The 26,198-nt window shown below is 38.9% G+C and overlaps 1 protein-coding gene across 1 annotated transcript in view; it reads left to right on the forward strand.

Annotated features, from left to right (window-relative positions):
• The window catches only part of LOC124787655 (palmitoyltransferase Hip14), a 134,184-nt gene that overhangs the window by 69,785 nt on the left and 38,201 nt on the right, over positions 1 to 26,198 (forward strand). The window contains exons 9-11 of the mRNA XM_047254456.1: positions 6,258 to 6,414; positions 6,514 to 6,642; positions 17,117 to 17,223. Coding sequence (XP_047110412.1) covers positions 6,258 to 6,414; positions 6,514 to 6,642; positions 17,117 to 17,223 — 393 coding nt within the window. The remainder of the gene's footprint in view (positions 1 to 6,257; positions 6,415 to 6,513; positions 6,643 to 17,116; positions 17,224 to 26,198) is intronic.

Here is a 26,198-nt window from a genome sequence, read left to right on the forward strand (position 1 = left end):
TGCACATTCGTCCATCTGAAAGGACCCATGATCACACAAATGCCCAAAAAGAGCTTGAAATGTTGTGTGATGTGGTTGGTTTCTGTGAGAGTACATGTTTTGATATAGCTGTGCTGCCTCTTGACCGTTTCCTTCTGCTTGGCAATACACAACCACCACCTTGGCTTCTTCCTGACATAAATACTGGACCATTCTGCTGCTTACAGTACGCTGCATCAATCACACAGCCTGCAATACACAAGGAACACATGACACAGGGTCAGAGGAATTGTCATTTGTAAACGCCATCTACCATGGCAATGATGCCTTTCCGGACACTTGTTCATAAGCCCGTTTTTCCTCCATTTCCAGTCAGGAATTCGTCCCTGTAGTTTATCGCTTTCATTAATGTTCACCTGATTCCCTGTTCTGTAGAACATCCTGGATTCTATTTGTCACAATACCTTGGAGCTGATCTACGAAGCCACTCCTTATGATCATTAAAACATGCCTGTGAAGATACTCCATGGGATCATACCTGGGTTACCGGTTGGCCATGTAGCTCAGTGTCGATTTTATTTTGGAAATCTGTAAAGGTATAGACTGCTTGTTCATCATCATCATCATCATCATCTACTATTTTCTGTCATGCTGGTTCTGTGAAAGAAGATCCTTTTCCTCCAAGAATGTCATAATGTTTGAGCTTAGAATATACTCTAGGACTCAGTAAGATAAGGATACTGCCATTTCCTTAAACACGACTTATCACTATATTTTCAGTTGTGTGAGAGTATTTGCTGCATGAGGTATTATTGATATTTAAGAGTTTGGGAAAGGGCCAGTTCTATAATGTATTCAATGAAAAATCCAGTAGTCTTCTGTCTGGACTTGGTGCCTTGTTCGCTTTGAGTAGTTTAACTGGTTCTCAGTATTGGGAATGCTTCTTTCAATCTGCCTCATTTATGACTGTGAGCTGTGGTCAAACAGTGGCATGATTTCATCATGTATGAATTCAGAACCTATTTCAGCCTTCCGTCTGATGTCTTCAGTTTTAACACTAGACTAATCCATGAGAGATTCTGTTGAATATTTAAATCCAATCATTGACTTTTCATGTGACCAGAAATGTTTTTGTGCTGGATCCTTATCCAGAACCTGACTGTGAAACTTAATGTAGGTTTATCCCATAGTCCTTCTCACAGGTGCACAAATTGCCATTGTGTGTTTTTATCAGTTTTGCTGTGTTTTCTTTCATAGCAAGATTGTGTAAATATGTTTTTTCACAACAGTATATAAGTACTACTATACACCATGATGGACATTTTTGTATTTGTTTTTTTTATCTTGAGCACGATGGATGTTGTGTCTGGGCTTTAACATACACAACTCTTGAATGTTTGTCAAATTTAAACTGATGGCTCTCAGCATGTTCAAAACAGTTGTCTAAAAATGTTTTTGGTAATACTTGGGATATTTCCTGGTGTATTTGATGAATGTTCAGAGGGGGAGGAACTATGTGTAATAATTACAATGCTGTGGTGTAAAGATGTGCAATTACTGACTTGTTTATTCAGGGTACAATCCACTATCTGATTCCTTCACCTTTGAGTCTTATGTGGTCTGGCCTGTGTTGTAGATAAAAATTGTGTTTATATAGGTTCAGAAAATTACCAAATAATTTTGAAGTCTCTTTTTTTTTTAAGCTGTGTCTGTTCTTCCAACTTATGAGGTGTGTGAGAAAAGTAATGAGACTGACAACACTGTGAGCAATCTGGAGATACTGTGATGTTCTACTTGTGTCGACTGGTATCCTCATCCCTTCCAGATGCTCAGTCTGAGTGTCATCTCTGTACAGCTATCACATGATTTATAACAGTGCCATCAGTGAAGTTGTGCTTTTGTTGTTTGTTACGAAGATGGAACTATGGAATTTAGAGCAATGTTATGCCATTGAGCTTTGTGTTACGTTTGGGGAATCTGTGAGTGGGACCTTTTAAAAGTTGAATCAGGGGCCTATAGGGATCATTCCTTATCAAGAGCACAAGATTTTCACCAGCACAAATTATTTTTGGAGGAAGAACTTCACTCAGGGAGCTCTTCAACTTCAAAAACCGATGAAAACGTGTGAATGCTCTTGTGAGATTGTTCTTCCAGGGCAAACCGTCAACCAACTGATTTACAAAGGTATTCCTGAAAGCCTCGGGAAAAGTGTGAATTGATTGAGAGAGGACATTGCATACAAGTGGATACTGCATCATGACAATGCTCAGTGTCACATGGCCAGTTCCATCACAGAATTTTTGATCTCAAAAAGGCATTCCTGTCATTCCACAGCCTCCCTATTCACTTGATCTGAGGGCTTGTGACTTTTTTTCGTTTCCTGAAATTAAAAATTTCTTAAAAGCACGTCATTTTGGGACTGTGAAGAATGTTCAGAAGAATATGGCCGACATGTTAGAGGCACTACCAGTTGAAGACTGGAAATGACTACTCTGCCAGTGTACAGCTGCCAAAGGAAACTATTTTGGAGGGGACAATATTGTTGTTTGAAAAAAAAAATAAAAACTTTTATAGATAAAAAATCAGTCTCAGTACTTTCCTCACACACCTCATATGCAGCTCTGGAAAATCCCATATACAATTGTCAGCAATTTAGCTTTGACAGTTCCATAAAGTGTGAACAAAATTATCAACAGCTCAGTGTTCGCTCTCTAATAAGCTGTAGCACATACTGTCCAGCAGAACTCTCTCTTCATTTTTTCATCTCATAGGCCATTGTCAAGGTGCACACTATTCTATGGAGTACAGCATGTCTTAGAGGTAGGGACGCTGCTGCATGGAATAATCACCAAATCAGCAGGTGCCTGGAAGCTTGGCAAAGGACAGAACAATCCCCTTCTTGCAGAAATGCTGCTTCCATCAGTCTCATTAACATGCACAAATAATACAAATTCTCCACACAATATGCATATCCAAAGTGCCCTAAAACTACTAATGAAAATTAACTGTATGTTTGATGAGCATAATTTGTCGGTACTATTAACATTGTGCAACACACCACTTCATGAAAGTGGTATGTTACACCAAATACTTCAGGTGATACTGAGCACATTAAAGCTGCCACCAACTCTATTGCCACACAGTTTGGGTATTCCTACTCTCGAGTTAAGGCTGTTTTTGGATGGCCCTACAAATGGTGGGGATGAATCTGGTAAGTGGTAGATGCATCCAGTTATTAATCCAATTCCACCCATCCTGGTTAATCTTGTCCTCATGAGATCCTAGTCGGATTGATTTTGGACCTTGCTAGGTCTAATTTTTTTGCTTATCATTATAAATATTTCACATCATGAGGAGCCTAGTCTAGGTTGTTCCAGCTCAAGTGACCATCTGTGGCAGCCTCATGGGGCAGTGTTGGAAGAGCTTGGTCTGACTTGTCATTCCTATATACAGTCTATACTTTCAAAAATTCCCTTTGTCTCTGCTTGCAGTTTGTCGCTTTCAGTTCTTAATGTAGGAGCTATGGGAGCTGCTTTCTAATTCTGGGACTCCACACCAAGTGTTCTGACAGCTAACATTAATGTCTTTGAATCCTAGATCTCTCATATTTGTTATTTTGTAGTAATGGTTGTCTTCCCTACTGTTGATTTAGAAATTGAAGTTGACTTTAAAAAGGAAAAAAAGAAGCGATGTACATTTTACGTGTACTATGCCAACCAATGGCTATTACCAGAGTATTACACGTACCTGAGCTACCCATGTCGACTTACAACCATTCACCCTGTTGAACAGGTCACAAAAACAAGAAGTCTCTGGTTTATACCCTCCATTTAGTTTTAGATTAGAGGACCTACATCAGTCTCATAATAGCACTGCTAATATAAAGTTGTACTGGGACCCCATGAGGGATGCTAGCTATTTTCAAGGTTTTTGACAGTTTCCTGAAAGAAACTGAGAAGGATTTTATATCCCAGGCAACAGCTGCTGTTGGTGTTGATGTGATCTGCAGTTGAGTTCAAACCGTGCTCTCATTTGGTCTTACGATAGTCTCCTCAATCTAGCAGCTACACACTCTGAGAGCAAATGTGATTTGTGCCCCTCCTGTGACACTATATCTATACTATGGGTGTCAATCACCAAATGTTTTAAATGCTTACACCAAACCTTCTTTTCTTCGCCCTCTGTGTGGATGCCGTGTCATTGACGGAGGAGTGACTACTGCCTGAGGAGGAGAGACAAGGACTGCTGGTTGCCACTCATTATTAGTGGAAGGCAATGACTCAAACTCATTTGTTAGAATTTGCAGTGTACAACATATCCCGTGTAATGGACTCCATATCTTGGCACAACCCGCCAGCCACCATTAGGTCACTGCTTGGTATTAAATTGTGGTTCTCTGTAGTCAATACCAGCAACAGTAGTAACTGGCATGCTCCATGCGGTGTATGTGGTGACAGGAAACTGCTCTGAAACTACATCATCAGCGCAATTCATAGCAGTCATACGACCGCCCCTCGTGGTCTCGCGGTAGCGTTCTCGCTTCCCGAGCACGGGGTCCCGGGTTCGATTCCCGGCGGGGTCAGGAATTTTTCCTGCCTCGAGATGACTGGGTGTTATTGTGTCGTCTTCATCACTATCATTCATCCCCATTACGGTCGGAGGAAGGCAATGGCAAACCACCTCCACTAGGACCTTGCCTAGTAAGGCGGCGCGGTTCTCCCGAGACGCTCCCCTACGCTCTGTAAAAGAAGTATGGGACTCATCATCATCATCATACGAAGCATGTCGACAGTTGTCAAGCAACTTCCAGCAATTCACAGACAGTGGTCGACTACTACTCCATCAATGGGCCAAAACACACACACCCATATCTACTCATAGACTTTGCATATATACCTATCTCTTGCAAATACAAAAACAGGGTGATGTCTTGTATTGACTTTATTGGAAAAGTTGTGGAAATTTCAGGGTACTCTGAAAGATTCAGGGGAATTTTGAAAGACTCTAGTGGTATGCCAACTATTTCCTGATCAAATAACTGTTAGTACATTCTGAGTCATTTTGTTACAATTCACTTGTAGATTCTGCTTGAGGAACAGTAAGTTGTGGAGTCGTGTAAGGAAATGTGAAGAGGGGCACTGAATTGTTTTAATGTTTGTGCCTCAATTTCAGCTATCTCCACTGCACTCACTGACGTCTAGAATCTACTCGGGCTTTGGGTCTATTTCCTATTATATGACTGAAGTGCAGTAGAGTGTAATGAGCATGTAAGAATTTATTATGTAGCTTTGAATTTGTTATTTGCAGATATGGAAAGGTGAGTTTTTAATTTTATGTAAATTATAAATGCAGATCCATATTTGAACATGTATATTTTGTAGTTAAGTTTCAGTTCTTGTTTAATAATTTCAGTGCAAAGAAGCATTTTGCATACTTTCTTGTAGTGTCAAGCTTCAAGTTAACGATAGCCATAGTGTGAAGAACATCCAATTTGAAGCATTGTGCAATGTTCTGTCAAAGTCTGTTGTTATAATAATTCAAAGTTTGTGCCTGAAAGATTTCTCACCTACTTGAGGTTATCACACAATGGCACAGAATGCTGACAGCCAATGGTAAGGAATTCACAGCAGTGGCATGGCTTATAACTTACAGAATACGTGATACAACTCGTAATGCTTGCTCAGCCTGAAATAATTACAAATCAGTGACTTGGCCACAAAAAATTGCCAAATTACCATCAAAACTAGAAAAGTAAAACTTGTTATTGTGTACAACAAAAATTGGTTCTTGGAAATTTCGAATTTCAATGTGGAAAAACTTGGAAATAACAAACTTTTTTGATGACAAAAAGTTGCCAAACTGAAAAAGAAATCATGTAAGTCAAAAACTCTTTGCTGGTTACCTCCTCACAGAAAAATGTGAGAAGGACCACAAAGTGCCAACTCTAGTTTGTGGCTGATGCGAGTGGCACTGCTGGTAATACCACACGTGCGCACATCCTGCCCCCGCCCCCACCACGCATGCGCGCGCGCAGCAGGCGCCGCGCGCGCGCGCGCGCGCGCACACACACACACACACACACACACACACACACACACACACACACACACACACACACACACTCTGTATATGTGACTGTGTTAGTCAGGCTATTATGTAAATGCAGGAAAGACTCATTTCCTCCAGCCCCTTGTTAGCCCACCCTTGAAAGCTAGTGTATCGTATATTAATTACATAGAATTTTCCGTCATAAATTCATTACCTTTTCGTTGTTACAGACCATCATTGAACTGGCAGAACGTGGGGGTTTTGACCCACAAGGTTTCTGCAGCTCGTGCCTTGTTAGAAGACCAGTCCGATCCAAGCACTGTTCTGTTTGTAATCGATGTGTTGCTAAGTTCGACCATCACTGCCCATGGGTCGGAAATTGTATAGGTAAGCTGTTATTATGCATTGAATTACATGTGTGGTCTGTTTTTTACTACAAATTTTTATTGTTGAGATTTGAATAGTAATATTCCAATACATTTCCAGGTGCCAGAAATCATCGTTATTTCATGGGATACTTAATAATGCTTCTCACAATGTGTATATTTTTGCTGTATGGTTGCGTACAGTTTTGGCACATAATGTGCCCTGTCACAAGTGACAGTATCTGGGAAGGTGAGCCTACCATTCAGATTTAACACTTGTAATAATGGTCCTATAAGTAAATCCGATGGAGTGGCTAGAATTTTTTGAGAACTACAACTTTTTTGTATTCATCGTAGTTATAATTTTAAAACTTTTTTTGATTTTTTTGAACTATCTACTTCAACTTATCAATTTTGGTATTTTTTGTATTGAAAATGGACAACTTGGTAGTATTTACAGCAGAAAAAAAGTGATAATATGTTGTCTTTAAATGTATTTATTCATATACCTTCTATAACCAATTAACATGCCATATAAACACCCAAAAACCACAAGATCAAAGAAATTCCGCTTTCATAAAGCAGTCAAGTGTGGTACTTGAAGCAATTGAAAACAGTTCCAATGCTTCACTCACTACACTCATATCCTCTTTGGCCAGCCTTCCCTATTACAAATTTGTCCTTTTCACTCCATATGAATCACCTCCATTGGTCTTTTCTTCTTCACAATCCACTGAAATAATAGGAAAGTCAGGTGTAACAATTGCAGTTTTAAAAAATCAGGATTTACAGTCTTTTCACACAATACATTACCTAAATTGGCATCAAATACAACACCTCATTGTCTGAACATTTGTAAAAATCTCGTAAATCATTTTCTTCTCATATATCTCTTGTTCCCTGTACATTTTTGAAAATGAACACAAATCTCACAAAATACCAGAAAATCACAGAAAGTTCCAGCCTTCAGTGTCTGTGAAACCTAATAGTTTGATAACCAAGAATTTTTACAGTGGCAACAGCTACTGGCCTATCAACTTTCTCAACAAATTTTATGCTTTCCATTTCCTGTAAATGCCATAATAATACGAGGGCTATGAGCTAAGTTTTAATGAAATAAGTAAAAGCGAAGCATACCAGGTGATCAAAAAGTCAGTATAAATTTGAAAACTTAATAAACCACGGAATAATGTAGATAGAGAGGTAAAAATTGACACACGTACTTGGAATGACATGGGGTTTTATTAGAACAAATAATAATAATAATAATAATAATAATAATAATAATAATAATATTGCTAGACGCGTGAAAGATTCTTGCGCACGTCGTTTGGTGATGGTCGTGTGCTCAGCCACCACTTTCGTCATGCTTGGCCTCGCAGGTCCCGAGACCTCAGTCCGTGCGATTATTGGCTTTGGGGTTACCTGAAGTCACAAGTGTATCATGATCGACCGACATCTATTTACAGCGCTGTTCGCAACATTATTCCTCGACTACAGCTATTGTTGAGGAATGATGGTGGACATATTGAGCATTTCCTGTAAAGAACATCTTTGCTTTGTTTTACTTTGTTATGCTAATTATTGCTATTCTGATCAGATGAAGCGCCATCTGTCGGACATTTTTTGAACTTTTGTATTTTTTTGGTTCTTATAAAACGCCATGTCATTTGAAGCATGTGTGTCAATTTGTACCTTTCTATCTACATTATTCCGTGATTTATTCAGTTTTCAAATTTATACTGACTTTTTGATCACCCGGTATATGTCCATTTTTAGGCTGTATTATAGCACAAATTTTTATGAATATTTTATGTATGCATAGTATCCATAGTTATTTAGTTATAATTGAATTATGCATTTTCATCCCAAATGCAGTAGTTCAATATAACTTCATTCTTTTTATTTGCTCTTCCTCTTTACGTTGTTTTTTCCAAAAGATATGTCAGAAGTCTAAAAAGGTTAAGGAAATAAGAGAGTCTGTCTTCATAAATGGATAATCAGTCATTACAGTAGAACTAATTAAATATATAAAAGGAAAATTAATTTGCAAAAACTGTAAAATTATGAGGAGAGGGAATTTCTAGTTGGTACTTAATTTCAGGAAAAAAAAACATGATTCCTTGCTTTTTGAAAAGTTAGTTCCTTCCTTAGGGAGGAAGAAGAGAGATCTTTGGAAAGGTTGGAAAGGTCTTTGGAAAGGTTGGGAAGACAGGAAGAGCCCTTCTATTTTGAGGATAAGGGGAGATATCAGAGAGATATGTGGTCAAAGATAGTATGTTGGTAAATGCTGTTGCAACTGTACAAGTGCAATAGGTCCTGTTCAGGATGAAAGAGGATGTGAGCATTTGAAGGGAACAAAATTTGGAAATGAGGCCGCATTCTGTTATATATAGTATAAAAGTGGACACGCCCAACTCAGAATGCCAGACCATTAATCAGTCAAGATGGCAATGGAAGGATGTCGTCGTGACAGTACACAGTCTGAACAATCAGGAGAAAGAATAGTTGGTGCACATAATGTCCAGCTGGAGGCTGAAGCCAGAGGGAGCGTCCTGTCTTGGACCGACACTCCAGCAGCATCCTGAGTGACTTCTCTCGCACACTTCTCATTGGGTGTTGAGAAGCAGGGCATAGGGGTTTTTGGACTGCACATATAACAGGAACAAGCAATCTCTGCTGAAACGGCAATCCCGCTCAGGACGTGGGCCAGGTGACTTATACATGAACTCCACAGATGATTAGTATGTTTGAGTCTTCAGCAAACATTAAATTTTTTGGACCACACTTTAAAGTCATTAGATAATCATTTATGTAGATTAACAAGACTGATCACTGTACTAATCCTTTTGGGAACCTATGTGTTACGAGTTAAAAAATCAAGTAATGATGTCCTTATAGCTTTGACAATGTCTCTAGCATTGGGAGACAAAATGTGTTGTGCACAGAAACATGCTAAAAAATTACCAGGGGTGTGAATACTGGTCATTAAAGTCTGCGTTGTATGGTCAGAACGGGTTCTTGATCTCCATCTCCCAGACTCTGTATACTGATGGTCTGGGAGATGGAAATCCGTAATCTATTATAGATTCCACTACTGAATTGTAAAAAAAGAAGAAGAAGGGGAGGAGAAGAAGAAGAAGAAGAAGAAGAAGAAGAAGAAGAAGAAGAGATGGCTCTTAAAAGTATAAACATAGTTTGCCTTGCTTTACCTGACTCCTTGACTTTGATGGCAAGGTATCACTTCAGTAATCTAGAATTAGTCGCAATTTAAATTTCACCTGATAACAATCTTTGTTATTTAACTGCTAGTAACTTGGTGTTGTATTATTTGAGTGGTATAATAATTCCATTTGTTTACCAGGTTACAAAACAGTGTTTGAGTGTGCAAAGAAGTGTTTACATTTTGTCCCAATTTGATAGATAGACTTTCCAAATGATTCAAACATAATGACGTAAGTAGCCTGGAGTGCTTTGTCATGTATAGAGCACGTAGTGAGCCCTGGATTTAACCATTCAGGATATTAATTTCTGAACAGTTTGTTATCATGGTAATTGTGTGTGAGTGTATTTGTGGGACAGGGCTATACCTCATCCAGTTTTAAAACCAAGTTTGCAAGAGGTGGAAGCAGACATTGACCAGGAATCCACCTCATACGAGGCTGACACACCTGAAAGTTACTTTTTTCTTCAGGGGTTACTCCTGTAGGCCTTTGTACCCTCCAAGTCATGAAATATTTCCTCTCGCACCTTGAAAACTGTTGGCCATTTTCAGCAAGTACCATAGGCAAGGATCTACAATGGAGTGTTACCTCCAGAACCAGTTGGATTCAGTTTTTTTTTTTTACAGGATTCATACTCCTGATTCATCATCACTTGAAGTATGAGACTCTGGGCATGTAGCAGGCACTAGCAGTTTATTATTATTACGCATTTTTGCCTCCAGGGCAGTGGTTAACTTGAATGTTACATGATTGTTCACTTTTTCCTTTTTTCCTTCTTCCTTTTCTCTTCATTCTTTGGCTGTTTGGCATTGAGTTAAATGTACACAACTCAACATCAAAAATTGTAACTTCATATTCAAAAGGGGACCTTATGGAGTGGCATTCTTCTACTTTCCACATACTTACAGGATATGAAGATCAGTGTCTAGGCACTGATTTGCTGAAATAGTAAAATGCAGTTCTAAAGAAACTAAAAAAAAAAAAAAATGCCTTTGAAGATATAAGGTTAGTGTATCCATGGAAGCCCAGAAAATTTTGTCGGGACGGAGGGGGGGGGGGGGGGCATGTAAGATGCTAAAATTATTTTTTATACAACAGATTCAGTGAATTTGAAGAGAGATTGTGACCAAGAACTAAACATGTAGTAACTGTAATGATTACTAGATGTCCACTCAGTTCACTTTTGTAGTAAGTTACTTCAAAATCCAAAAGTGAAGCATATAATATTAATATATGCAAAATACATCTGTGGAAACACCATGCTGGAATACAAACAATATAGGGAAAAGATAGATTTCTACACACTGTGAAGGTGACATGCTGAGTTGCAATCAGGCACAATGAAAAGACACTTACACATTAGCTTCTGGCCAAAGCATTCTTCAGAAGGGGAAACACACACATCTTCATTCACACAAGCAAACACGTCTCATCCACAACTGACCGCCATCTCCGGCAGCTTAGACCAAGCTGCTAGAGATTGCAGCCATATGTGCATCAGGTGTGCTTGCTTGTGTGAATGAAGGATTTTGTGTGTGTGTGTTTTTCCTTTTCTGAAGAAGGCTTTGGTCGAAAGCTGATGTGTAAGTGTATTTTCATTGTGCCTGTCTGTAACTCAATGTGTCATCTTCACAGTGAGTTGCAGTCTACCTTTTCTTTGTATTATCAAAATACATCCGTTATAGTTTTCACATTATCATGGTTGTCACCTATCTTCAGCTAACGATGAAAAATTACATTTTTATATTATTAAATCAAGTGTATCCAATGAGTTGGGAAATGAAGCTAGAAAGTGTTCACAAAAATATATTTCTATTCATTTACCAGTACCAATAATGTTAGTTTGACAGAGAAAATTAAAAATTTGAAGTAGAAAATGAGTCAGGAAGTGTTACTAAATGTGAACAAAAATAACTAGCAAGAAATATCTTTTATTGCTAAAGGTCATTGAGAGTAACCAACAAGAAATACCACTCAGAAAATTGTAGGAACAAGTCACGTGGTAACGAGTCAAAACCGTCATGTATACAGCTGTGATGCAATATATGTTTTGTGGACAAAAATGTGGAAACACCATAAACATAACACATTACCATGCCTAATACAGTGTAGGAAAACCATTGCCTTTCAAAGCATCATCCAATCATCCCAAAATGAGTAAGTAAATACAGATCCTGTATGGTTTTTCAAGGGCTCTAATACCACCTTCCTGCAAAATAGTGGCAAATTCAGGTAACAATTCTGGAAATGGATAGTGATAATGCACACTTTTCCGCAAAGTAGACTACAAAGGCTCAATAATGGTAACAGTGATGGCCAGGAGAGGTCTGACAGTTCATCCCCATGCTTACAAATTCAATCCTGGACAATGCAAGCTGTGAAAGCAGGGGCACTGTCGTCGTGGAACACAGCATCACCATTTGGGTATAAACACTCTATCATGAGATGGACCTGATCAGCCAAAATGGTCACTTAATCTTTGATAATAATGTGACCTTGCAGAGTAACCATGGGGTCTATGGAATACCATGACATGGCTGCCCAAATAATCACTGATTTCCACCACGTGTTACTCTTGGGTTGTAAATTTGGGAAGAAGTTGGAAACGTTATGCAAGAAGACTTGTCTGATCAAATTATTTTCTTCCATTGCTCCCTTATGGCTTCAGGAGCACATTTTGCTGTTATGGAAATTTACATAACTGATGAGTGCTTTTGGAATTCCAACTCACCCTGCAATTCTGTGCTTATGAGCTCTCTTCGTGTTGTTTTGGTGTTCACAGGATTCGTGATACGATATCGAGTTCTCCAGTGAGTTTTGCAACTGTCATCATTATTTATTTTATTTTTTTCAACCTTGTTTATTTTTCATCACAGTATTCAGTAACCATCTGTCACTTTCACTCCACACACACTGACATTCACATTTTGACATAGCAGATGATGTTTTTCCACGTTCCCTGTAAGTGATATAAATCTTTGATGCAGTGCCTCTTGAAACATCGAACACTTTGGCCACCTTGGTTATGGAAATCACGCACATACCCACTGCATGAGCAGCAATAGTTTGCCCTTGTTCACTGATATCAAGCATTCACAGCTACACAGAACACTGTTTTGACCATGACTGATATTTGCAATCTACTGAAGACATTGCACAGGTGCTGTTCGTGATCAGTTACAGCAGTGCAGCCTGCATGTTGGCTAGTATCTGCGTTTATGTTCAGGCATGCATTTCGTGCAGTGTTTCTATATTTCTGTCCAGTTACTGTATATTACTTTCTTTCCTTACAAAACTTCACACGGAATTGTGTTAATAGATTTATAGGGTTGCTTTCATTCTTTTTGTTTTTATAATGTTGACTGTAATAATCTGAATTGAACAAAATATGTTATGAAAGCTACAGATTGTTTTTGTAACCCAGGAGCAGCATTCGACTATACAAATTGAGAGAAGTTCCCAAAACCACCTGCAAATTGGTCAATACAGCTGACTTAACAGTCTAGGACTGTACCAAGGTGGTCCTTTTCTCTCTATCATCATCATCATCATTTCCTTCCAGCGAGCTGAGTAGGAACTTTGTTAACAATAGTCCTCCATTGATTTCTGTCCTGGTGTAGCTTTTCCCTCTCCACTGCATCCCATATTACTCATCTCCTCTTGAGAGCTTCATTGACCTGATCTGCCCATCCCTTCCAAGGCCACCCAGTTGGTCTTTTTCCTGGTACTTCCATCTCCAAATACCGACGTGGTGTTTGAGTTGGTTGCATTCACTTCACACAACCTCACCACTTCAATCTCGCAATGCTTATTCTTTCCTCCATGGTCAATTAGATACAGTGCTGTGCATCAGTGCCAACCAGGCTACAAAATTCATAACTGTATGGTAGTATGTTTTGTTATGCTCCGTTCCATGAAATTTTAGATGAGGCAAACACCTGGTATTGAAATTTCACACTTTTTTTGTTTTCTTAAGTAGGAAATTACATTTTTTTCTTTTCATCTGTTGCATTTGGGACCACAGATAAGCACACACACAATGTTCTTTAGGGTTTATTGAAAAAATAGCTGCAACAGGTCTCATTCATGTGTGGAGAAAAGGCAAACTACCATTGTCATTAAGTTGTGAAGCAGGGATAGGAGAGAGTTGTTGCAGGAATTGAGGGCTGATGTTGGCCGGGTATACTGCAACCATGTTAATGTTAATGCTGGTTGGGGAGAAGAGAAGTGTCCTGGGAATTTGTGATGGACACCGAATGCCCGGTGTTTAGGACCAGTCCTCTCCTGCAACTCAGTAAGGGCTATACAAGGGAGCGATAGAGAAAAACACAAGGGATCTTATTTCGGCACTTTTGTGTGGAAGTTCATATCGACTTTCACTACAGAACTGCACCAACAGTGCTGCCACACCAAGGAAATAACACTCTCTTGTGAACAGTGAAACAGATAAGCAAACCCAAGTTACATAATAATTGCTGAAATCACAGTAGTTTCCATCCTGCGCGCCAGTGCCAAATGTGCAGTTTATTAGAACTGAAAAATGGAAAATCCAGGATGGAATGTAACAATATTATGAAAAGAAAAGTTGCCACTCACCATGTATTGGAGATGCTGAGTCACAGGTAGGCACAACAAAAGGACTATCACAGAATAAACTTTCGACCAACAAGGCCTTTCTCAAAAATAGACAAAACACACACACACACACACACACACACACACACACACACACACATGAATGCAGTCTCTGGCAGCTGAAGCCACACTGCGAGGAGCAGCACCAGTACATGATGGGAGTGGCTACTGGGTGGGGGTGGGGGAGGGGGTAAGGAGGAGGCTGGTGGGGAGGGAGAAGGGGGAGGGATAGTAGGGTAGGGGTGAGGGACAGTGAAGTGCTGCTGGGGAGCGTGCAGGTATGATGTGGAGAGAGGGTAGAGCACCTAGGTGCAGTTGGGAGGTTAGACGGGGGAAGGGGAGAGGTGGCAGGGGCAGAGGGGTAGTGGGAAAGGAGAGAAGTAAAAAAGTAAAAAGACAGGGTGTGTTGGCAGAATGAGCGCTGTGTAGTACTGGAAAGGGAACAGGGTAGGGACTGGATGGGTGAGGACAAGGACTAATGATGGTTGAGGCCAGGAGGGTTATTTGGACGTAGGAGATATTAATGTGAGAGCTCCCACGTGTGCAATTCAGAAAAACTGGTGTTGGTGGGAAGGATCCATATGGCACAGGCTGTGAAACAGTCATTGATATGAAAGATGTCGTGTTTGGCAGCGTGCTCGGCTACAGGGTGGTCCACTTGTTTCTTGGACACTGTTTGTCGGTGGCCATTCATGCGGACAGACAGCTTGTTGGTTGTCATGCCCACATAGAATGCAGCACATTGGTTGCAGCTTAGCATGTAGATCACGTGACTGGTTTCACAGGTAGTCCTGCCTTTGATGAGATAGGTGATGTTTGTGACTGGACTGGAGTAGGTGTTGGTGGGAGGATGTGTGGGACAGGTCTTGCACCTAGGTCTATTATAGGGATATGAACCGTGAGGTAAGGGTTTGGGAGCAAGGGTTGTGTAGGAATGGACGAGTACATTGTGTAGGTTCAGTGGACAGTGGAATACCCCTGTGGGAGGGGTGGGAAGGATAGTGGGCAGGACATTCCTCATTCCAGAGCATGCCAAGAGGCAGCCAAAACCCTGGCAGAGACTGTAATCAGTTGCTCCAGTCTTGGGGTGGTACTGAGTTACAAGGAGAATGCCCCCCTGTGGCCGTACAGTGGTGGGAAACTGGAAAGATAAGGCACCAGAGATTTGTTTTTGTACAAGGTAGGGAGCATAATTACAGTCTGTGAAGGCCTCAGCGAGACTCACGGTATGTTTCGGAAGGGACCACTCATCACTGCAGATGCGATGACCACAGGTGGGTAGGCTATATGGCAGGGACTTCTTAGTATGAAACGGTTAGCAGCTATCGAAGTGAAGGTATTGCTGGTGGTTAATAGGTTTGATATGCATGGAGGTACTGACGTAGCCATCTATGAGGTGGAGGTCAACATATAGGAAGGTGGCTTGTTGGGTTGAGTAGGACCAGGTGAAGCAAATGGGGGAGAAGCTGCTGAGATTCTGGAGGAATCGGGATAGGGTGACCTCACCCTCGATCCATATCACAAAGATGTCATCAATGAATCTGAACCAGGTTAGGGGTTTTGGATTCTGGATGTTTAGGAAGGATTCCTCTAGATCGCCCATAAATAGGTTGGCATAGGATAGTGTCATATGGGTGCCCATAGCCATACCCCGATTTGTTGTAGGTAATGCCTTCAATGGAGAAGTAACTGTGGGTGAGGACATAGTTGGTCATGACGACTAGGAAGGAGGTTGTTGGTTTTGATACCATTGTGCATTGTGAAAGGTAGTGTTCAATAGTTGCAAGGCCTTGGGCATTAGGATGTAAGTGTAAAGGGAGGTGGCATCAATAGCAAAATTGTTTATTAGAATTGAAGAGATTTATTTCTAGAAAAGGTTGAAAATTCTGTAATGAATTAAAAGTCTGTGCCACCCAATTCAAATTGGGGGCAAGTGCCTCTTTGTGCCACTCGCCTCCCTCCTTGCATACACGTATGAGTCTATCAATGAATTAGTCAGTAGCTCAATGCGTAGTGCAGTTGGATTGAATCATAAGGTCACTGGTTTGAATCTCACTAGTAGTATACTTTTTTTTCTTTTTTATGAATTCTGTATTTACTAACAAAAAGAAATGTTAATTAACAAATACATAATCAAACTTTTATTAAAAACATCTTTTTGGTTTAATTAATATTTGTATGAAATTGTGAATTCACAATAAATTGAAATTAGATACAAAAATGCAGAACATCAAATATAACACCAAATGCTTTTTATTTCTAGAAACTGAATAATATTATTATTATTAATGTATATGTTTTTCATGTAACAAATAGGCATTTTGCTTGTTTATATCAAACTTTAATTTATTTTCATATGGCCAGTAACTGAAAATAAAAGGATATTTGTTTTTCATAAAAATGTATGATCCCATATTTGTTAATTAACATCTCAGTTTGTCAGTGATTATAGAATTTATAAAAGGTAATAAAAAACTATGCCATCAGTGGAATTCAAACCAGTGACTTCAGGACTACAATCTGACTCCAATTTTTTTTACTTAACAGCACTCGGGAAGCTCCTAATAGTCAAAGGCAATTTTTATTTTTTATCATAATTTTTATTTTATATTTTTGCCTTAGGAAATTGATATCCAGGCACTGACCTTCAGATCTTAAAAATCTGAACATTCAAGCTATTATTCTATTGTATTTTTGACCAAATACAAAAGATTTCAGCTGCCCAAGGATCACATTAATTAATTCTAGTTTTCTGTAAATTTACTGAAAAACATCTGTAATCTGTTGTCAATGAAAATATTGTGTAGTAGTATTGTCTTTGATTGTTTGTTATGATGTGCATGGAAACATATTATTTTCTTCCAGCTGTTCTCAATATGGCAAAATGTGATGCGTGGGTTGCCTGGGTTGCTGGCAATGCTCTTCTACATGCAGCATGGGTAGCAACACTCTTTGCTTGTCAGATGTATCAGGTAAGGCAGCTGGTGAAAGCTGAGGAAAAAAGTAATGGCACATCATCTGTTACAATAAACGTCCTGTACAAATTACTTTTGTGGGTAAAATGTATATGTCTGCATTATCTGAAAATGTCGGGAAGCAAATATAGTAGTCAAAGTTTCACATTTTACAGTGTGAGGATTTTAATTTTGCATGTTGTATAAACGGTGTTGGTTTGTGAAACTGTGCTTTGCTCCAGTATCTTACATAATGCTCAACCTCTAAATATGACATTGTAAAATATAATGTAATATAATACACATAACTGTTTGCTTAAGGTTCCATTTTTAGGTGGAGTAGCACTCCAAATTGTTTATGAAATTATTTGAGCTCTTGCTATAAAATTAATGGCATGTTATATAATTCCAATATACAATGACAATTCATGTTTAAATGTGGTCACAGTGTATATATTTTCAGGTGAACTCATAAAATTATTTGTCTTTTGTACTACAGAAGTTAAATTTTAAGAAAAGGGGGGGGGGGGGGGAGTAATGAGACAGAACTTACCTTTTCAATTTCTATCCAGTTTTAGATTCTGCTGCTTGTCAAACATTTTATATGATTTTTGTAGCAGCTTTGTTCACTCCCTTCGTGAAATATAATAATACATTAAAGTTCACAAAGACTAACTAGGAAAAAGTCAGAGAAAATATTATATGATTCTGTAGTTAAAATACTGAACTCCATAAACAACTGTATATAAGATGATAGTATGGCATACATATCTGCAATGAAATCTATCTTCCTTAAGGGTGAGGTAGCTCAGAATATAATCGTGTAAAATATTCCTAATTAAAAATTAAGAAATAGGAATTCACAAAGAGTCAGTATACTGACCAAAACTTAGCTACAGGAGGCTCAACTATTGGCACAGCAAAGATAAAAATGTGCAGATGCAAATTTCCGTGGATATCTTCAGTAAGATTTCTATGATGAGTTACAGAAGCTGAAAAATGGCAGAAAATGTCATTACTAGATGAAATTTTAGTTCAAAGTGGACAAAAACTAATGAAAGATTCTTTTAGGTGAAAACATTGAATACCAGAAATGACATGAGTTCATACAGTAGCAGAAGTTGCCAGAAAAACAAAATGTTCATCCTAAACACATTCTTCTGTAACAAAGCAAATGGAAATTGGTCTTGGCAAGAACCAAATGGTCCTAAAAATTAAACCGGAGCACATTCTCTCAAATAATAAAGAAATTGTACTGGATGTTTGTCTCCTAAACGATTTTAGAATTTCAGGTTGTGATGGCTTATACAACAGAGTGTAACATGGATATAGAGCTAGAAAGAAACAGACTCCAGGCAGAAATCCATAAGTACGGATTATGTGAATTCATTTAAGGGTATGGAAATATACCATATTAAATTAATTACAAAATTCATCACACTACAAAATGAAGATAATACAAAGAGATGAAGAGAAAAATATTTAATAAAGATATTTAGGCAAACAGTATGTATGAAGAAAGCAAAAGGAAGGAAAACCTCAAATAGAATGAGGCAGCTATTAAAGAAAAAATGGGAATTTCTAGCAAACAATAGTATTAACATAATAAAATATAGTGAATTTCAGCAGTATTATTCATAAATGTCTTAGACGGAATGTGGGAAGATACAGTGAAAATTTGAGAGAAAGCCTCTAAAACAATAAGAGTATTATAAAAATATGACAGAAACTTAAATCAGTGTCAATGGTTAAGATTATGCAGTAACTAACAAAAGAGTGAAAACTGCACAAGTGTACTTCCTAAAATTACTAGAATCATCCAGAAAATAAATACTGTTATGTTATACAACATGAAAACACAATAGCTATTGGAAAAAAGCAATTGTGTTATATATATGAAGCTTCCTTCACCTCTCTTTGTGATCACCACCTACATTTAAACATTTGTTGTATCTGGTCATGACCATTTGCCGCCAGTTCATTAAGCCATGTGGTCACTGCATTCTGCAACTTTCATCAGTTCCAAAACTTCCACTGCCCAGCAATTCGTCTATCTTTGGAAAAGGTGGAAATTGCTAGGTGTAAGGTGTGCACTACATGACGAATCATCAGAAGTTTCCCTTCTGAATTGATCTGGTAATTCTTGAGTCGCAGCAGCAATGTAAAGGCTTACATTGTTATGCAGAAGCAAAATTCCTCCAGAAAGCATTCCTTGCCTCCTATTTTGGATGGCATGCCATAGTTTTATTAGTCCTACAATAACAATCTACATTTACCTTTTGGCACAAAATCCACCAAAAGAACACCTTTATGACCCTAAAAGATGATTGCCATAACCATTCATGTTGAGAGTGTGTTTGAATTTTCTTAGTTTTTTAGATGATGAAGGATGATGCCACTCAAAAGTGATTGACGCTTGCTCTCTGGCTCAATATGAGACACTTAGGTCACATCACCAGTCACAATCTCATCAAGAGAGGCATCTCCATCTGTGTGACGTCCTGTAAAGAACATGAGTTTTTTGTTGGTCAGTCAGTTGCCGTGGAACCCATCATGTTCCAACATGATTTTACCAAGCTAAGAATGAGAAATTTCTGGAAACACAATTAGCAATATGTAGAGTGTTCAGCTGTCTTGCAAGATTGTGTTGTTCACAGCAATGTTCAGGTCTTCTGTGACGAGTGAGGAGCATCCAGGTCAAGTTTCATTGTGCACATTTGTTCATCCATTGTTGAGCATTTCATACCATTTTCTCAAATTTCTTTTCTTCGTTGCATTGTCACCATATGCTACCTTCAGTTGCTGGTAAATTTTTACCGGTTTTACGTTTTGAACATTCAAAAATCGAATAACACTCTGTGAGGCAGTGGGTTAAATTTTTTGTAGCTTTGCCATTTTTATAAGAGCCAAAAAACAATTTTTGCAAGCAGCCATAAAGTGATGGAGACCACACTGACAATAATTTCCAGTCTGCAAGTCCATATTATTCTTGTGCTTACTGAAAGAAAATGTTTGTACTAGCTAATTATTCAGCTGGAGCAGGAATTATGACTATAAATAGAAGTTTTTGAGTTCTAACTGATTAATAAGAGTTCACACACACAAACATAACAATATTTGATAAGAATAACAGTAATGTCACTATCATAAACAACACTATTAGCAGTTCAGAGGTGACGTCTATGGTAAGTTCCAAGTAAAATGTTCTATTGCCCTGACTTTAAATCATGAAAGTTAATTGCTTGCCAGAAAAGTGGAAAATAATTTCACCATTTGCCATGCAGTTTTGTCAACATTATGGGCAGCACACAAACAGCTACTTCCGTCAAATCTAAGTGATCCAGGACGGTGTATAGTCCTTGCGAGTTCACGTCCTACTTTTACCAAACACGTTTGGTAGGAACCTACCCCTGACGTCATCCGAAGCAGCACGTGAGCCAGTGTTTGACTGACATGGACAGACTGATAGCTCGGCGCAAAGTGTCTCTTTCCAGAAAACTAAACTATCCAGAATGGTGTACAATCCCCATGAGTTCACTTCCTATTTGTACCAACAACATGTTTGGTTGCTACATGGCTGTGACATCATCCAAAACACAGCGTATGCCACCTTTTGTCTGATGCAGACAGAATGACAGCTCAGTGTGAAGTGTCTCATTCCTGCCTCTCTGGCCATATTGATATATGGGCACAGCAGACAGCCGAACGGAACATCTGATGTCAACTGCACTACGCACAGTCTGCAGCATTTACATGGCCATTTTCTCCGACACTTATTATTTAATAACTTTGTTGTGAAACAATTTAAAATCTTTGTAATTTTTATATCAGTGGAATTAAGTTGGCTTTAGTGACTGACAAAGTTTTAGTTCAACTGCATTTAAACTTTGTCCACTAAAAATTGTTAGAACGGAACTGACAGTAGGGCATGACCTCTAAAGAACTTTTTTAAAAGTTCTTGTATTGATAGTTATTTACATTAAAGTCTTGAAACTTGATACAGATGTATAATTTAATGGATGTAATCAAATGCTGCAATTAGAACTTTTTATCATTAATACAAATGAGACTTAATCTATTATAAATAAAGGCATTCGTTTTTAGTAAATTACTTGAAAACTATTAGAGGTATCGAATGGAGTCACATAGTCAATGTTAATATATGAAACTGATACTACGTTCGAATTTTCATCTTTCTCTGTCTAATATTTACTTTCTTTAATTTTTTGCAAAAATGCAAATTTTGACCAAAATATTGCTCCAGTCAAGTTGAGACTTGTAGCTATTGATTGTGACATACATTTGCACATCCTGAACAGTTTTTGGCTTTCTAGCTTTATTATTTAGTTCCACATTTTCTTAAAACAGTGCACATAGTGAAATATATTCATTTGATGAATTTGAGATTTAGCAGTTTTAACATTAATATACTGAAGCACATATAGACAAAGCTTCAAAAAGTCATATCAATTTTTATTTCATTCTTAGATTATGGCACATTATGATGACATAGCGCTAGTAGCAGTGAACTCGCTCGCCTCTGTACCTCTCAAATGATATTGTACTTGTTTCACCACAACTCCTTACCTCACAGTTGATTTTGACCACACACATTAACTGCATGAGGGCAGCTTCTTACAACCTTCACTCACAGTGTTGTGAGCTTAGCTACTATGAAAGCTGGTTGACCCTGAACAGAGAAAAAGGAGAGAGCTGTGCGACAGAAGTTTGTGAGCAGACTTTTGTTTAATTTACATGACTGACTCATTTCAGATAATGGTGGCGGAAGAGTAGAATATGAGAATTCTGGAACTCGTGACAAAGTACAACAAATTATTATGTAGAGAAGTGAATAAAACTTCAAGTATTTAACAGAACTGTTATTTTTTTCCAATAAATATCATGTTTTTCACTTTGTGTAATTAAACAGTCTTTATTGTGGATGATCCTTGAAAAAGAAGCCATGGTTTTTTGAGGCTATATATTATCTGGATCCAATGCTTCATTCTCCACTGTTGGCCAATTTCAATCTAGGGGTCACTCTGAAGTTTATTTATTTATTGCAATACATATTCCGTAGATCCAGTTCTGCGTATTAACGCATGGATGTGGAACAACTCAAAAACATTTAGTTCTTTATTACATTTGTTTCCATAAGGACAATAAACAAAGATTAATAATACAAGTTGGAAACACAATTGGTAAGATAAAATTACACTCACAAGCAGAGTTCCAGATACAACATTCTGATTTTGTCCAAACAATTTTTTACAGATCACCAATTAATCTGATTAACACAGCAAGATATATTGAGGCAGGAATATACAATAGTATCTGGGAAATAAAATTAGCTAGCTTTGCTAAAACTAGAAAAGCTGGGAATTAACTCTATAGATGTAGCAGTCAGGGCGAACAGGCTTAGATGGTGGGGTCATGTTATGCGCATGGGAGAAGCAAGGTTACCCAAGAGACTCATGGATTCAGCAGTAGAGGGTAGGAGGAGTCGGGGCAGACCGAGGAGAAGGTACCTGGATTCGGTTAAGAATGATTTTGAAGTAATAGGTTTAACATCAGAAGAGGCACCAATGTTAGCACTGAATAGGGGATCATGGAGGAACTGTATAAGGGGGGCTATGCTCCAGACTGAACGCTGAAAGGCATAATCAGTCTTAAATGATGATGATGATGATGAGCTTTGCTATAGAATTCTTCTAGAGAATAGAAACTTTTTTCAGGCAAGAACTCCTTTAGCTTATTTTTAAATATTACTTTTTTTATCTTGTAGTCACTTTATATTACTTGGAAGTGCATTGAAGATTTTTGTGCTTCTGTATTTCACACCTTTTTGCACCAGGGACAGATTTTTCACGTCACATTTCCTCCTTGTGTTTTGGTGATGGTACATTTCATGTGTCTGTATGTGCATCCTGCAGGGAATATATATATATATAATAGAGGGAAACATTCCACGTAGGAAATATATATCTAAAAACAAAGATGATGTGACTTACCAAATGAAAGTGCTAGCAGGTCGACAGACACACAAACAAACACAAACATACACACAAAATTCAAGCTTTCGCAACAAACTGTTGCCTCATCAGGAAAGAGGGAAGGAAAGGGAAAAGATGAAAGGATGTGGGTTTTAAGGGAGAGGGTAAGGAGTCATTCCAATCCTGGGAGCGGAAAGACTTACATTGGGGGGAAAAAAGGACGGGTATACACTCGCGCGCGCACACACACACACACACACACACACACACACACACACACACACACAAGCAGACATATTTAAAGACAAAGAGTTTGGGCAGAGATCTCTACCCAAACTCTTTGTCTTTTAATATGTCTGCTTGTGTCTGTATATGTGTGGATGGATATGTGTGTGTGTGCGAGTGTATACCTGTCCTTTTTTCCCCCTAAGGTAAGTCTTTTCGCTCCCGGGATTGGAATGACTCCTTACCCTCTCCCTTAAAACCCACTTCCTTTCGTCTTCCCCTCTCCTTCCCTCTTTCCTGATGAGGCAACAGTTTGTTGCGAAAGCTTGAATTTTGTGTGTATGTTTGTGTGTCTATCGACCTGCCAGCGCTTTCGTTCGGTAAGTCACCTCATCTTTGTTTTTTTATATATATATATCACCCACGTGATTTACCAACTGACCTGCCTACACTGTGAAGCGTTCTATGTGGGAATGACCAGCAACAAACTGTCCATTCGCATGAATGGACACAGGCAGACAGTGTTTGTTGGTAATGAGGATCACCCTGTGGCTAAACATGGCTTGGTGCATGGCCAGCACATCTTGGCACAGTGTTACACTGTCCGGGTTATCTGGATACTTCCCACTAACACCAACCTGTCAGAACTCCGGAGATGGGAACTTGCCCTTCAGCATATCCTTTCTTCTCGCTATCCGCCAGGCCTCAATCTCCGCTAATTTCTAATTTCAATTTGCCGCCGCTCATACCTCACCTGTCTTTCAACTTCATCTTTGCCTCTGTACATCCGCCCCGACTGACATCTCTGCCCAAACTCTTTGCCTTTACAAATGTCTGCTTGTGTCTGTGTATGTGTGGATGGATATGTGTGTGTGTGTGTGCGCGAGTGTATACCTGTCCTTTTTTCCCCCTAAGGTAAGTCTTTCCGCTCCTGGGATTGGAATGACTCCTTACCCTCTCCCTTAAAACCCATATCCTTTTGTCTTTCCTTCTCCTTCCCTCTTTCCTGACGAGGCAACCATTGGTTGCGAAAGCTAGAATTTTGTGTGTATGTTTGTGTTTGTTTGTGTGTCTATCGACCTGCCAGCGCTTTTGTTTGGTAAGTTTCATCATCTTTCTTTTTAGATATATTTTTCCCACGTGGAATGTTTCCCTCTATTATATATACATGTGTGGATGGATATGTGTGTGTGTGCGAGTGTATACCTGTCCTTTTTTCCCCCTAAGGTAAGTCTTTCCGCTCCCGGGATTGGAATGACTCCTTACCCTCTCCCTTAAAACCCATATCCTTTTGTCTTTCCTTCTCCTTCCCTCTTTCCTGACAAGGCAACCATTGGTTGCGAAAGCTAGAATTTTGTGTGTATGTTTGCGTTTGTTTGTGTGTCTATCGACCTGCCAGCGCTTTTGTTTGGTAAGTTTCATCATCTTTCTTTTTAGATATATAATAGAGGGAAACATTCCACGTGGGAAAAATATATCTAAAAGAAAGATGATGAAACTTACCAAACAAAAGCGCTGGCAGGTCGATAGACACACAAACAAACACAAACATACACACAAAATTCTAGCTTTCGCAACCAATGGTTGCCTCGTCAGGAAAGAGGGAAGGAGAAGGAAAGACAAAAGGATATATATATATATATATATATATATATATATATAGTTATAATAGAGGGAAACATTCCACGTCTTTGTCTTTAAATGTGTCTGTATATGTGTGGATGGATATGTGTGTGTGTGTATACCCGTCCTTTTTTCCCCCTAAGGTAAGTCTTTCCGCTCCCGGGATTGGAATGACTCCTTACCCTCTCCCTTAAAACCCACATCCTTTCGTCTTTCCCTCTCCTTCCCTCTTTCCTGATGAGGCAACAGTTTGTTGTGAAAGCTTGAATTTTGTGTGTACGTATGTGTCTGTTTGTGTTTCTATCGACCTGCCAGCACTTTTGTATGGTAAGTCACATCATCTTTGTTTTTAAATATATATATATATATATATATATATATATATATATATATATATATATATATATATATATATAATGGAAGGAAACATTCCACGTGGGAAAAATTATATATAAAAACAAAGATGAGGTGACTTACCGAACAAAAGCGCTGGCAGGTCGATAGACACACAAACAAACACAAACACACACACAAAATTCAAGCTTTCGCAACAAACTGTTGCCTCATCAGGAAAGAGGTAAGGAGAGGGGAAGACGAAAGGAAGTGGGTTTTAAAGGAGAGGGTAAGGAGTCATTCCAATCCCGGGAGCGGAAAGACTTACCTTAGGGGGAAAAAAGGACAGGTATACACTCGCACACACGCACATATCCATCCACACATACAGACACAAGCAGACATATTTAAAGACAAAGAGTTTGGGCAGAGATGTCAGTCGAGGCAGAAGTGTAGAGGCAAAGAAGTTGTTGAAAGACAGGTGAGGTATGAGTGGCGGCAACTTGAAATTAGCGGAGATTGAGGCCTGGCGGATGACGAGAAGAGAGGATATACTGAAGGGCAAGTTCCCATCTCCGGAGTTCGGATAGGTTGGTGTTGGTGGGAAGTATCCAGATAACCCGGACGGTGTAACACTGTGCCAAGATGTGCTGGCTGTGCACCAAGGCATGTTTAGCCACAGGGTGATCCTCATTACCAACAAACACTGTCTGCCTGTGTCCATTCATGCGAATGGACAGTTTGTTGCTGGTCATTCCCACATAGAATGCATCACAGTGTAGGCAGGTCAGTTGGTAAATCACGTGGGTGCTTTCACAC

This window comes from Schistocerca piceifrons, chromosome 3 (genome assembly GCF_021461385.2).
Source record: "Schistocerca piceifrons isolate TAMUIC-IGC-003096 chromosome 3, iqSchPice1.1, whole genome shotgun sequence".
Lineage (NCBI taxonomy): Eukaryota > Metazoa > Arthropoda > Insecta > Orthoptera > Acrididae > Schistocerca > Schistocerca piceifrons.